This window comes from Mandrillus leucophaeus, unplaced genomic scaffold (genome assembly GCF_000951045.1).
Source record: "Mandrillus leucophaeus isolate KB7577 unplaced genomic scaffold, Mleu.le_1.0 Scaffold608, whole genome shotgun sequence".
Classification (NCBI taxonomy): domain Eukaryota; kingdom Metazoa; phylum Chordata; class Mammalia; order Primates; family Cercopithecidae; genus Mandrillus; species Mandrillus leucophaeus.
Genome location: NW_012106564.1, coordinates 333,459 through 345,824, shown reverse-complemented (window position 1 = coordinate 345,824; position 12,366 = coordinate 333,459). Strand labels below are relative to the sequence as shown.

The 12,366-nt window shown below is 38.3% G+C and overlaps 1 protein-coding gene across 1 annotated transcript in view; it reads right to left on the bottom strand.

Annotated features, from left to right (window-relative positions):
- Nucleotides 1-6,686: 6,686 nt before the first annotated feature.
- Nucleotides 6,687-12,366, bottom strand: part of IMPG2 (interphotoreceptor matrix proteoglycan 2) — a 99,617-nt gene continuing 93,937 nt past the window's right edge. The window contains exons 16-19 of the mRNA XM_011999890.1: nucleotides 11,283-11,471; nucleotides 9,701-9,911; nucleotides 9,104-9,183; nucleotides 6,687-7,234 (exon numbers count right to left, since the gene is read on the bottom strand). Of these exons, the coding sequence (XP_011855280.1) occupies nucleotides 7,222-7,234; nucleotides 9,104-9,183; nucleotides 9,701-9,911; nucleotides 11,283-11,471 (493 nt within the window). The 3' untranslated portion in view covers nucleotides 6,687-7,221. The remainder of the gene's footprint in view (nucleotides 7,235-9,103; nucleotides 9,184-9,700; nucleotides 9,912-11,282; nucleotides 11,472-12,366) is intronic.

Below are 12,366 nucleotides of genomic sequence, written 5' to 3'. Positions count from 1 at the left end.
AATAACTGAGTCACACCTTCACCCATGTCCTGCTTTCTGATGCCCTTTTTTCTGCCCTACATGATAAAGAAATAGACAAAGCATAAAGTCACTTTTTAGGAACAGTTTTTAAGATTAAATAAATGCCTTTTTATGCCTCATACGACAAACTCTACAAGCAGAAAATAAGTTGATTATTGTTCCCACAATCCCATCTATCTCTACAAATTCCTCAGTTTTTACCCCTCCCTGAGCCACAGCACCTAAATTTTTCCTACTATCCTACCACCACTCCCCAAACCATTCTACCTCTTCATCCTGCCTTCTTCCTTGAGTCCATGGTTAGGAAACTCAGAAAGGTTACTACATGTGGACATGCAATGTATGGAATGTAGCAGTCCATACATTCTATGAATTATCAAATGAGAATAAGGTAGCTATAAATGTATCAGTTTGATCTTGTGAAATATTTAGTACTATTTTTAAATCGCCGTAAACCATCTCTTTAAAAGTGATTTTTAATCCACTCAGGGGTCCACCTAATTTGTTCCTGGTATACAAGGTAACCATTTGCTTGCTGGTGATAAAACAGATACCTCCATTATTTCAAGCCAACTGAATTGCTCATCATTGTAAACTAACTCTACATCAAGTACTCTTTGGTTTTGCAAAGAATAAATGAATAAGCCATGGCCCTAACATCAAAAAACTCCGTTTAGTGGGAAGTTAATGACACGAATAAAAAATTATAATTCAGCTTTAGTGAATAACAGAATGGAAGCATATATGTGTACAGAAAAAGCCATGAATGAATAATTTTTGAGGTTCATTGAAAGGCCCACCTGACAAAAATATGTACACTTTTCCCCAGACCTGCCTTAGTGTGTGCAATATTGGCAATGAGAGTTATTAATCTGAGACAATGAGTTGTTTCTTAAAAATCCTTTTACACTGTTGGTTGGATTGTAAACTAGTTCAACCATTATGGAAAACAGTATGGCGATTCCTCAAGGATCTAGAACTAGATGTGCCATATGACCCAGCCATCCCATTACTGGGTATATACCCAAAGGATTATAAATCATGCTGCTATAAAGACACATGCACATGTATGTTTATTGCAGCACTATTCACAATAGCAAAGACTTGGAATCAACCCAAATGTCCATCAGTGACAGACTGGATTAAGAAAATGTGGCACATATACACCATGGAATACTATGCAGCCATAAAAAAGAATGAGTTTGTGTCCTTTGTAGGGACATGGATGCAGCTGGAAACCATCATTCTTAGCAAACTATTGCAAGAACAGAAAACCAAACACCGCATGTTCTCACTCATAGGTGGGAACTGAACAATGAGATCACTTGGACTCGGGAAGGGGAACATCACACACCAGGGCCTATCATGGGGAGAGGGAAGGGGGGAGGGATTGCATTGGGAGTTATACCTGATGTAAATGACGAGTTGATGGGTGCTGACGAGTTGATGGGTGCAGCACAGCAACATGGCACAAGTATACATATGTAACAAACCTGCACGTTATGTACATGTACCCTAGAACTTAAAGTATAATAATAAAAAATAATTAAAAAAAAAATCCGCACATGATGTTGGTGTTACTTGGAAAAGGCTGATTACTGAACACCTATTATTATATTAGCATCGATTCATTTGTTCTTACAAACAGGGGGTACAAATCTTACAAGACTGATTTACGATTTCTTTATGTAAGTTTTGGTGAGAAGATAATTTCAAGGTTAGCTCATGAAGCACAGCCCATAAGGACTAGCTCACATGGGACATTAATTCAGAGGAACTAGAAAGTGGACCAGCATTGTGAGGGCATGAGCTAAAAGCGACTAGGGCTTGTCCAGACCAGACTTCTTAAAAGCAGAGTTATTACTCACTGTTTCTCCTAAAACCAGGTCACTTATTAATCAATCAACAGATATTTATTAGGCATATTTCCCCTACTTTTTGTTTTTGTAATATGGCTTTGGAGTCAAATCAAGACCATCCTCCTATTTTCTTTTTTTTTTCTTTATTATTATACTTTAAGTTCTAGGGTACATGTACACAATGTGCAGATTTGTTACATATGTATACATGTGCCATGTTGGTGTGCTGCACCCATTAACTCATCACTTACATTAGGTATATCTCCTAATGCTATCCCTCCCCACTCCTCCTACCCCACGACAGGCCCTGGTGTGTGATGTTCCCCATCCTGTGTCCAAGTGTTCTCATTGTAAGACCACCCTCCTATTTTCTAAGACTGATTTACGATTTCTTCATGTCCTGTTGCCAGCAAGACATCATGCAAAGGTAGGAAGGAAAAAAACTGAAAACTGAGGTTTCTGATGCCAATGCACTGGGGAATCACCTGCTTAGATAACTGGTAGCTGGTTTTCCTCCTGCCCCTCCCATGCAAGATTGCTTTAGATCGTTGCTACCATATTTATGTCTACTCTCTTCTCTTTAGAGAGGTCACCCATTTCTCCTCTCCTTACAGACAGCTGGTGCTAGCTATGTCATCTAATCTTTCTTTAATCAGCTTCATCAGTTTTCTTTCCATTCCTACCTTAAGCAGTGACTGACGGCGGGGGCGGGGGAGGGGGGTGGGCAAAGACAGTTTCTAACAGTTTAAAAGAGTAAAGTTTAAGAACGGCCAAATAACGACTCATCATCATTAAATACAACATCATTTGAGGCAGCACTTAGGCTCCAAATTCATCTCCAGTTCTCCTAATATTCACTTTGCAGAGATAAATCAAAGAAAGATTTTCATTTTCACACAATGCTCACATAGTATGTGTCTTTAAATGGTCATTACAATTCAACTGTTGCTAAGATCTACAATTTTCCTTCTAATTGACAAAAACAAATGTAGACAGGTTCTTGAAAGTGATGTTTATTACTAACGAAAATAGTACAGTTGTATACATAGGAAAAGATCCTTATTTATTCATAAAGACTTTAAAATATTTATTTCTAATTATCCAATAAGAAGAATAGAACATTTCAATAAAATAGTACAGTTAACATGAATTTATTTGATTCAAACTCTGGATAAAATGTCATTATAAACAAGGTGAAAAAGAAAAGTCCTTCATTATCCATACTCCATATTAAACATATATTATGGTATGTACACTATTGCTTATGTATCATCACATAGTCCTGATATGTGAAAAATTATACCTGTATTCTCTGATACCACAATTATTTTTTCTATATATAATCTTAATATTTAAAGAAGTAATTAAATATGAGAAAAAACACCAGGATGAGGAATCATTTAACTTAGGCTGTAGCTATAACCGTGTGGGCTGAGGGCAATGTTTTTAACCAGTCTTACTATCCCAAGGGGAGTGGTTTAACCTGTCTCTCATTAGCTCACAGGAGTAGCGTAAGGTTTTACAAAATGCATGACTCAAGGAAATTTCCAGGCAATTCTTTACATCATGGTACTGTCCCATCTTCCCACCTTCCACCCGGATATCCTTTGTGAAATACAATGCAATGGATTTCAGGATTGTGACCGTCACATCATTTTTTCTGCATTTATTACACAATTGGGAGTAGAATAAGCTAGAATCTTGACTCACTACAGCTGGATTGTAAATGAGGAAGGCTGGCCCCACCCATTCCTACTGGGAATTGTTAGAAACGTTTTAGAAAACAATAAAACAACCCGTTTGGGGTTTGTTTTTTTTTTTTTTTTTTTTTGCTAAAACATCTCAATTTAATAGTTATTCTACTTCATTAGCTTTTTCATTATGAAATAAATATGTTGTCTTTTATTCCGCTTGCAAAATGAAAATTCAATTCAGGGACAGAAAGATGTCAAAGTAGCCATTGTTGAAAACAGAAATAACATAAAGCTACCAAAAAAATCATGAAATGGAAGTCAAATTTATAAAACAAGCATACAAATGAATAATCAGTTCAGGTATCATACTTCAGCCAACCTACTTTTAGAGCCTACAAAGAATATTTGTGCAGTTTCCAACATTTTGTTAGAGGTAATATTAAGTCAGAGTTGTTCAACCACATTACAATTTAGTGTGGAAAAAAAGGAAAAGAATAAAAAAGAGAAAGTGGGTAGGAAGAGCCAACCCATGGTGACTAGATAATGCAGAAGAAAAACAAAGAAGGTGGGAATAAAATAAGGTAAAGCCTGTACTTGTTTTATTATATAAAGTAAATGGGGCCGGGCGCAGTGGCTCACTCCTGTAATCCCAGCACTTTGGGAGGCCAAGGCAGGTGGATCACCTGAGGTCAGGAGTTTGAGACCAGGCTGGCCAATATGGTGATAGTGAAACCCCATCTCTACTAAAAATATAAAAATTAGCCAGGCATTGTGGTGGGCATCTGTAAGTCCAGCTACTCAGGAAGCTGAAGCATGAGAATCGCTTGAACCCAGGAGGCAGAGGTTGCAGTGAGCTGAGATCGCCCCATTACACTCCAGCCTGGGTGACAGAGCAAGACTCCATCTCAAATAACAATAATAATAAAGTAAATGGGACTTCAGGCCACATAAATGTGAACAAATACCCTTAAACCTTTGCAATGGTGAAAATGAAGCCCTATTTATCAAATAAATTCCCCTTTATCCACAACCCATACAAAAGGATAGTGTATGTAATTCAGTTATAAAGGCTACATCTGTAAACCACCACAGTATCTTATAACCTTTTATAATAACATTTTTAAAATGGTAATTTACCATGCACTTTTACTGCTAACTGCATTTTATTGTTTTCAAATAAGGTGATAGTCTTATTGAATATTATATTGCTAGGTTAACAAGAACGTTCTAGTACTCAGAAAATTTCATTCCTCAATTGTGCAATGTAAACGAGAGTTCAGCCTAAGACTTTTAAATGATGGCATGGCATTAAATCACCTTTGAGGAAGGTCTTTTAGAAAGAAGCCCTTTAGGGGTAGTTTTTTCCATCAAACTAATAGCTCCTTTAGTGCTTTGCTTTGTACATGAGTGGATCTTCGCTGGGGAAACTGTGTTCTTCAACCTTTCAACAGTGGTTCAGCTATAGCAAAGGTAGGACAAAAGTTGTATTCCTCAACTGAGGCCTCCTGTTCTTTCCCTGATAGTTGAGGGGTTCCTTTACCCTTCCATTTCATTGGTGTGGAGCAGACATTCATGAAGAGCTAAGTGTTTTGCTCTTGCATGAAAAGGTCATGCAAAAGGAAATCAGAAATGGTGACGTGTGTCAGAATTCCCAAATTCCCACTTCACTGCTTAGTTTGTGGAAAACAACAACCCTCCTTTGGCTCAGTTTGTGCTTCTCCTGAGTGTTCCACATGGTGACCTGCCCTAGAGGGATTTGTGTCCACCTGGAATTCTTCCAGCAAGCACACATTCAAAGAGTTGCATTCTGAGGTTAATTTGTGATAAAATATATTTTCATCTAACACATAGTATAGGAAAACAGTTTGCAATCTTAAGCAGAAAATTTTGAAAGTTTCATAAATAAAACTAAGCATTTAGTAGTGACAAATATCATTAACACTTAAAATATCTTAAAGATAATTATCAATTACTTTTCAAATGGGCCCAGTGGAAAGTGTCTAATTATCCAATATTAAGACTAGAACATTTCAATAAAATAGTGGAAAGTGTACCTATACTGAACTGTTAGAGGATCCATTATGTGAGTAGAGAATGAAAGGAAATACTAGGACAAGGGTGCCACCTTGGCGCGGGCATGCATGCGCATACACACACACACACACACACACACACCTTGTTATCCACACATACTTTGCAAAATACCTGGCCATCTTCGAGGTTTTCACTAGTTTTACTGTGGCATACACCGAGCCCGGATATTTAGTTTCCAGTATCCTCATTATGAGCAGAATTGGCAGTCATCAAGTTGAGGAAAAAAAAGTGAACCAAGTATTTTATCTTATGGTCAGTTTATACTGGTTATTTATATCTGGTCAGAAATAAATCAAAATGTTCAGAATTGGTTTTGGCAAACATGAAAACATCTAGTATAAAGTATCTGCATTAATAATAACCTAATGCATATGCAATTTAATAACATGATGATGATTATTTGGCCTTCTCAAAAAAAACACTAGGGGGAAAGAGGAAAACTTCCATTTTCTGTCAAAATTTATATAAGGTATGGACTTCCTATCTGTTCAGTTTTTTAAATATTTTAATAGTAATAAAAGCTTTGCCCTGTTTTACATAAGCAGGAGTTAATTTAGACTGGAGGTATTACACAAAGGAGAAGCAATGAAAATGAGCTAATCTATAGTATGTGAGGTAGTTAAGTGCTGTTTTCCAAATTAATATACCAGGAACTGGAGGAGAGACAGGATTTGCCCAAGACATCTTTAGATCTCAGAAGCAATCAGGGAACCTCAGTCCAGCAATCAAGAAACAAAATATAATCTCAGCACTGGGGTCTTGACCTGACACTCACTTCCTCCCTGCCCATGTGATTAAATTTGTCTTTAGATTAATGGGAATCTTCTAAACTTTATTTAGAAGTTTATTATTGCATTATTCCTGAAAACTCAAAAAAAAAAAAAGACATTAACATAGTTAACATAACAATAATGTGGTCTTGATTAATATGCTCAGGAAATGCAAAACACTGATAGAAGCATAAAAATACAACCCTAATTCTATCCTGCAGCAAAAAAGTTTGCTTTTTCTTTAGCAGTTTGATCAAAAAAAAAAGAAAGAAAATATTTTATTTAGATGAATGCCTGACTATAAACTACCCACTAAGACTACTTCAAAAGTTTTCCCTTCTACCCAACAATAACAAATATGCTCCAAAATATTCCCTTACTAAGCCAGACTTCTCCATGTAAGAGTCTCACCTTATTTTCCTATTGAGAAACCCGAGGCACAGTTCTTAGGAGACACCCTCAATGATTCAGAAGCAGACAGCAACTGCAGCCCTAACTCCCAAGTCCAGCTTTTCCTTGTAGAATACTTTCCAGAGGTTATGTAGTTTTCAATTTCTTTAAACACAGCTTTCAGTCTTTATAGAAATAAAAATGGTAATATCTCTTACTACATTCTGAAAACTTAAGCTGAAAAAAAAAAAAACAGTGTGCCCTACATTTAATGTTTTAATAGAAAACTCTTCTTCCAACAGTGTTCAAAATCCAGGTTAATTATATGACATAAGCGACAAGTAATCTCCATCTTCTCCAGGCTTCTAATCAGTTTCAGAACAGGAGTTTTGGTTAAAGCTCTTCCCTGCCATGAAAACACAAACAGCAATTCAGTAAAAAAAATAAATAAATAAAATAAAAACAAGAATGTAATAAAATGCAATTACTGTCATAGAACACTAAGCTATACTCCTAAAATCATGAATACTTTCTATTTTTTTCTTTCTTTGAAGGAAAGTTGTTCTGTGCTGTGCTAAAAAAATTTCTAATCCACTCTACAAAGACCATATGATGCTCTAACTAATCCCGAATCAAATCCATTGATATTTTTTGGGCTACCTGATATATGAAAACTCTGAAACTAAGTGAAAACTGAAAATGCTATATGGATTATGTGCCTGACATCTTTCCGATGTCTTATTCCTTCTATGACCCTCCTCAGGTTACAGAGCCTGTGTGGACTTTCTTTTGTGTCACAGGGTCTTCCAGTTCAAATCTTCTTTGTTTCATAGACTCTTTGTGTGTATTTTAATGTTAGACAGTGCACCAGAAGAAACAGAAACATGTAGTCAATCTGCCTATTCCCATAAGGCTCTCCTGAATCCTTCCTTTGGATATCTTAGACTAGAAAAGACTCATTTTTAATTCAGTGAACACATTCAGGCAGGTAGCTTCCAGAGGCTTCTAAAGGGCCTTAGGAAAGACAAAAACATTCCTGTTCTTTCTATTGGATACTACTGAAATGGAGCTGTGGGTCATCTGCTGGCTGAAGAGGCAGAGATGAATGGATTCTCTGGTTTAAAAGGCAGATGCCTGGTGATATTGCTCTGGCTGCGTTCAGTAAGACTGGCAGCACCTCCTAGGAGCCAAGTCAGATGTTCAGAGATTTTTAGAGTTATCTCTACCATGCACATGGAATTAGATTTCTAAGCATCTTTCTCAGTTTCCTTAGGTATCAGTTTGTCCCTTCTCTGAGAGAGGAACCACGAGCAAAGCAGCCACCTATCAGAGAAAAAGAATTTTGAGTAAAGGGGCAGGGGTTCCACTCAGGGCCATGGGTGTTATTCTGACCCTTCATTAATTTCTTTTATAAGCATGTATGAATTGCTCTGATTTTTCTCTTCTAAAAGCCAAGCCAGAAGATACCTGTCTGGCCCTCTGTGAACACACACTTCCACGAAGGCAAGAGTAGGACCAAATATCAATACCAAACTGTAATCCTACCCAATACACTGAGCTAATGCCCACGATGGCGTCTCTTCAAGATAGTTTATTTTGTAACCTATGTCTAGTTATGGATTCTGGGAACAAAGAAAAAAATTACAGATTTGCCCAAAATGCATCCTGAGAAAAGCAAATAGGAAAATTAAGATTAACTTGATAGAGGCAAGAGATACAGTTTAACGAGATTTGTAATTCAAAGCATACTGAAAAGTATCTACAGAAATGGAATTGAGGGCATATGTTGCAATATGTGAGGACTTATGGCTACTCAAATGTTCTTCAAAGGAACTATCGATGAAAAATATTTTATGGCATCACATCAGTCAGATCACTGGTGAGATCTATGATAACAAGAGAGAATATATGAAAAGACTATGTGTAGTCCAGGCATCTCTAGTCCAAAACAGACAGTATCTTAGTTTTACAGTTTCTCTGCCACTGGCTATCACTGTCATCTTGAAGGGACATGTAAGGGACAAGTAAGTCCCTTCATATCTCCAAGATTTCATTTCCTCAAATAAGAAACACCCAATTTTACAAAGCCCTTATAAGGAATAAATGAGATAATCTGTGTGGACATGCATAAACTTCGAAGAACTCAACAAATGTTGGTTATCACTGAGACTCCTGTCACATGGACAAGAAATTCTGTGCTCACTCAGGTGTGACATTATTCTAGGGCAAACTGTTCAGTCTGCAGGTTGGGGTAGGGGCTGTTCCAAAAGCTTACACTTGTTGCTCTTTCACAAAAGCTGCAAACTCAGGATCATTGGCATACAGTTCCAAAACTCTCATTCTCTCTTGAATTTCCTTAAACAAAAAAGAAATAATAGGCCACACATTGCATCAGAAAAACCTCAACAGCCTTTTAAAAGGAGTTCTACTTTTCATAAGGAATTGTTACATTCTGGGCTATTCAGGAGTGTATTATAAGAAAGAATTACACTTTCAGAGAAATGGAAGGATCTACATACACTCCTCTGGATATTACATGTCCTGCTCTAAATCAGACATATTTCTAAGGAAGAAAGGGAGGAAGGAGAGAGTACCAGTTAATAGTGCAAAAAAAAAAAAAAAAAAAAAAGCCATTGAGTGGGAAATAAGGTACTGCTCAGAATTTAATACTCAGTGCATATCATACTGACTGCGAGATATGAGATAAAAACCAATTACTAAATATTTTTTACACTTTCTTAAAGTCCATATGCATGCACACATACACTCATACACACCCCCACCTGCCACCCATCCACCCCCACCCCCTACACACACACCAGCAGTAGCTGCAACAGCAACAGTACAGCAACATAAATGCAAAGTTTCCCACCTCTCTGGAAAGCTCACTGCTCTCATACATCTGTCTGATTTCTTCTCTGCTCAGCCCACCAATCATGTCTCCGCTAGCAGAGCTGTAGAAGGGATGCTGAGGATAGGGTCCCTCATACTTCTCACATCCAGCCCTGTGACTTTTATACACGGGGTTGTACTTCACAGCATTCTCAATGGATGAGAGGCTGTCAGGCTGCCTGCTGAAGCCACTAAAAGAAAGATAAGATTGATTCAGCCTCCTGTTTGGATGCTCAACTATGTGGGGAAGACTATTTACCTGGGACAAGATTTCTCTTGGGGAAGAAAAATACGTGCACTTTACACACATGGCAGGACGTAACTGTGAAAAACATCCAGATCAATCCCAAAAATTATTTGTCAGGTGTTATCATTATGATTCCCTCACATCCATGGCAAGTGCCCTGTGGACTTGCTCCATGTCGCATTCATCTTACTTGCCATAGCGCCTGGCATTCATAAATGTTGGGAACATGTCTGCCAGTAGATGGTGCTTCATAAACTGTAGCTTCATCATTCCCAGAGTTATACACATTGAAAATCAGTGTGTAGCCACGCAGCAAATCTGACTGAAATATAAATATTAGGGTCTAGGGGAAGCAGGGCCTCAATTAAATTCAACTCAGGTCTACACATATTTACCGAGCATTGATGATGTGCGTAGGACTGTTCTACACACTGGTGATACAAATAATCTGTTATCTCTGCCCTGGATGAGGTTACAGTCTAATGAAAAGTCAGATACAATAAAAAGTATAATGACAATGATGGAGGTATGTCCCAGGTGCTCCAGGACTTAGCCAAGTTGATGGTGAGGGAAGGTAAACTAGACCTCAAGCTGTAGCTCTTACAGACTTCAGACACACAGAAGCGAAGTACAGTGTGTGATTATGATCCTCGAATCCTTAGTCTAGCAAATGGACCAGGTTTTATTTCCCCATCGATGAAGCCACACTTAACTAAACAGAGAATGAGATTTCATTTATTGACAGACCCTTGCCTAGATTTAAAATCTGGCTTATTACCACGAGTATGAGCCAAAGAGGAGCAAGTTGTAACAGATCTGGTCCTCCCTGAAGGGAAATTCACCTCTTCTATCTCATCTCCATCTTGCTTCTCCAAGTTCTTTCTGGCCATGAAATAGGCATTCTGGCCACACTCAACCATGCCTTTCCTCCAATGAGCCTTGAAGTTCATGCGTGCCTCCCTGACTTTGCTCATGCTCATTCAACCAGCTAGAAAGCATCCCAGCCCAAAAGTAGCAAATGTCTACTCTTTCTCTCCAGCAAATTACCACAGCTATCATTAAAACTTTTAAGACTCTTTCCCCAGGCAAAACTTATTTATACCTCATCTAGGCTCCTTAGCATCTTATTCTTAGTGCTACTTCTGTTTTTCTTCAATTTGGCACCCCTTTGAGGACAAGGACCATGTGTTTATTAAAATTCATAGCTCTCTTCCACCCACCCAGCTCCTTGTCCAATATTTGGCACCTGGTAAGTACTAAATAAATGTGTAAATGGAACATTGTATTCCATTAGAGAGTTCTTTTCCTTATTTACCTGAAGGGCCTCTCTCTTTTGCTCCTGTCATGGTGTGCTTGAAGAGTCCTGATGAAGAAGTAGATGATAGCAGAAAAGATGACAAGAAGTCCAACCACAGAGGCAATAGTGATGCCTATGATCACAGGCTCAGACACAAATTCCTCACAGTGCTTGCCTCGGTACCACCAGTTCTCACCCACACGGCACCTGCAACCAACAGTCACCAAGTCCGATATCTGAATCACTCTGTTCACACTGACAATTAACAGCAGAACCTTCTGAGGGACTAGGGAAAAGTGGAGAAATAAATGCTGACCATGTGAAGCTTCATAAAGAGTTGAACAGACAGGTTAAAAGATCATACAATTTAAGGCAGTGCATAAAGCCCAGCACAGACCTAGTAGGTCCTCAATGACTGTTTGAAAAAAAACTGAATAAAAAGCTAAACAGGTTTAAGGAAAGTATTCTACTTAACATCCTTATTTATGGATAACCAAAAAACAAGCCTAGGAAGGAAAGTGACTGGCATTAGGCCATATAATTAGTCTGCTACAGAACTGGGTCTAAAACCCAGGCCTACAGACTCCCCATGTCCTTTCAGTACGCTAAAGATATCCTTCAAACCCTAAGGCCACGGGGAAAGGAAATCACTGCTTTTCTAGGCAATATTAATTTCTCTGGGCATGAAGAGACTGTTTTTCCCCTTATAAACTTTATGCTTCTTCATATAGAAGAGTCTGGATTATTTCTACTTATTTCCTGTTTCTGGCATCTATGCCAACGTTTGCTCATTTTGACCTTGCAAACTGTCCTCTATTTTGTGTTTCTCCTCCTTATTCTCAGCATCCTCTCCTTTTCAACCACACAGTTTTGGTTGTGTGCGGTTAGAAAGTTGATTTGTTTGACTTTGTTTAAGGGGAGTGGGCAGATGACAGTCAGACAAACTGAACCTGCTCATCTTCTCATTGGTTCTACCTTTAGAAAATGGATCTCGGCCGGGCACGGTGGCTCAAACCTGTAATCCCAGCACTCTGGGAGGCCGAGGCGGGCGGATCACAAGGTCAGGAGATCGAGACCATCCTGGCTAACACCGTGAAACCCC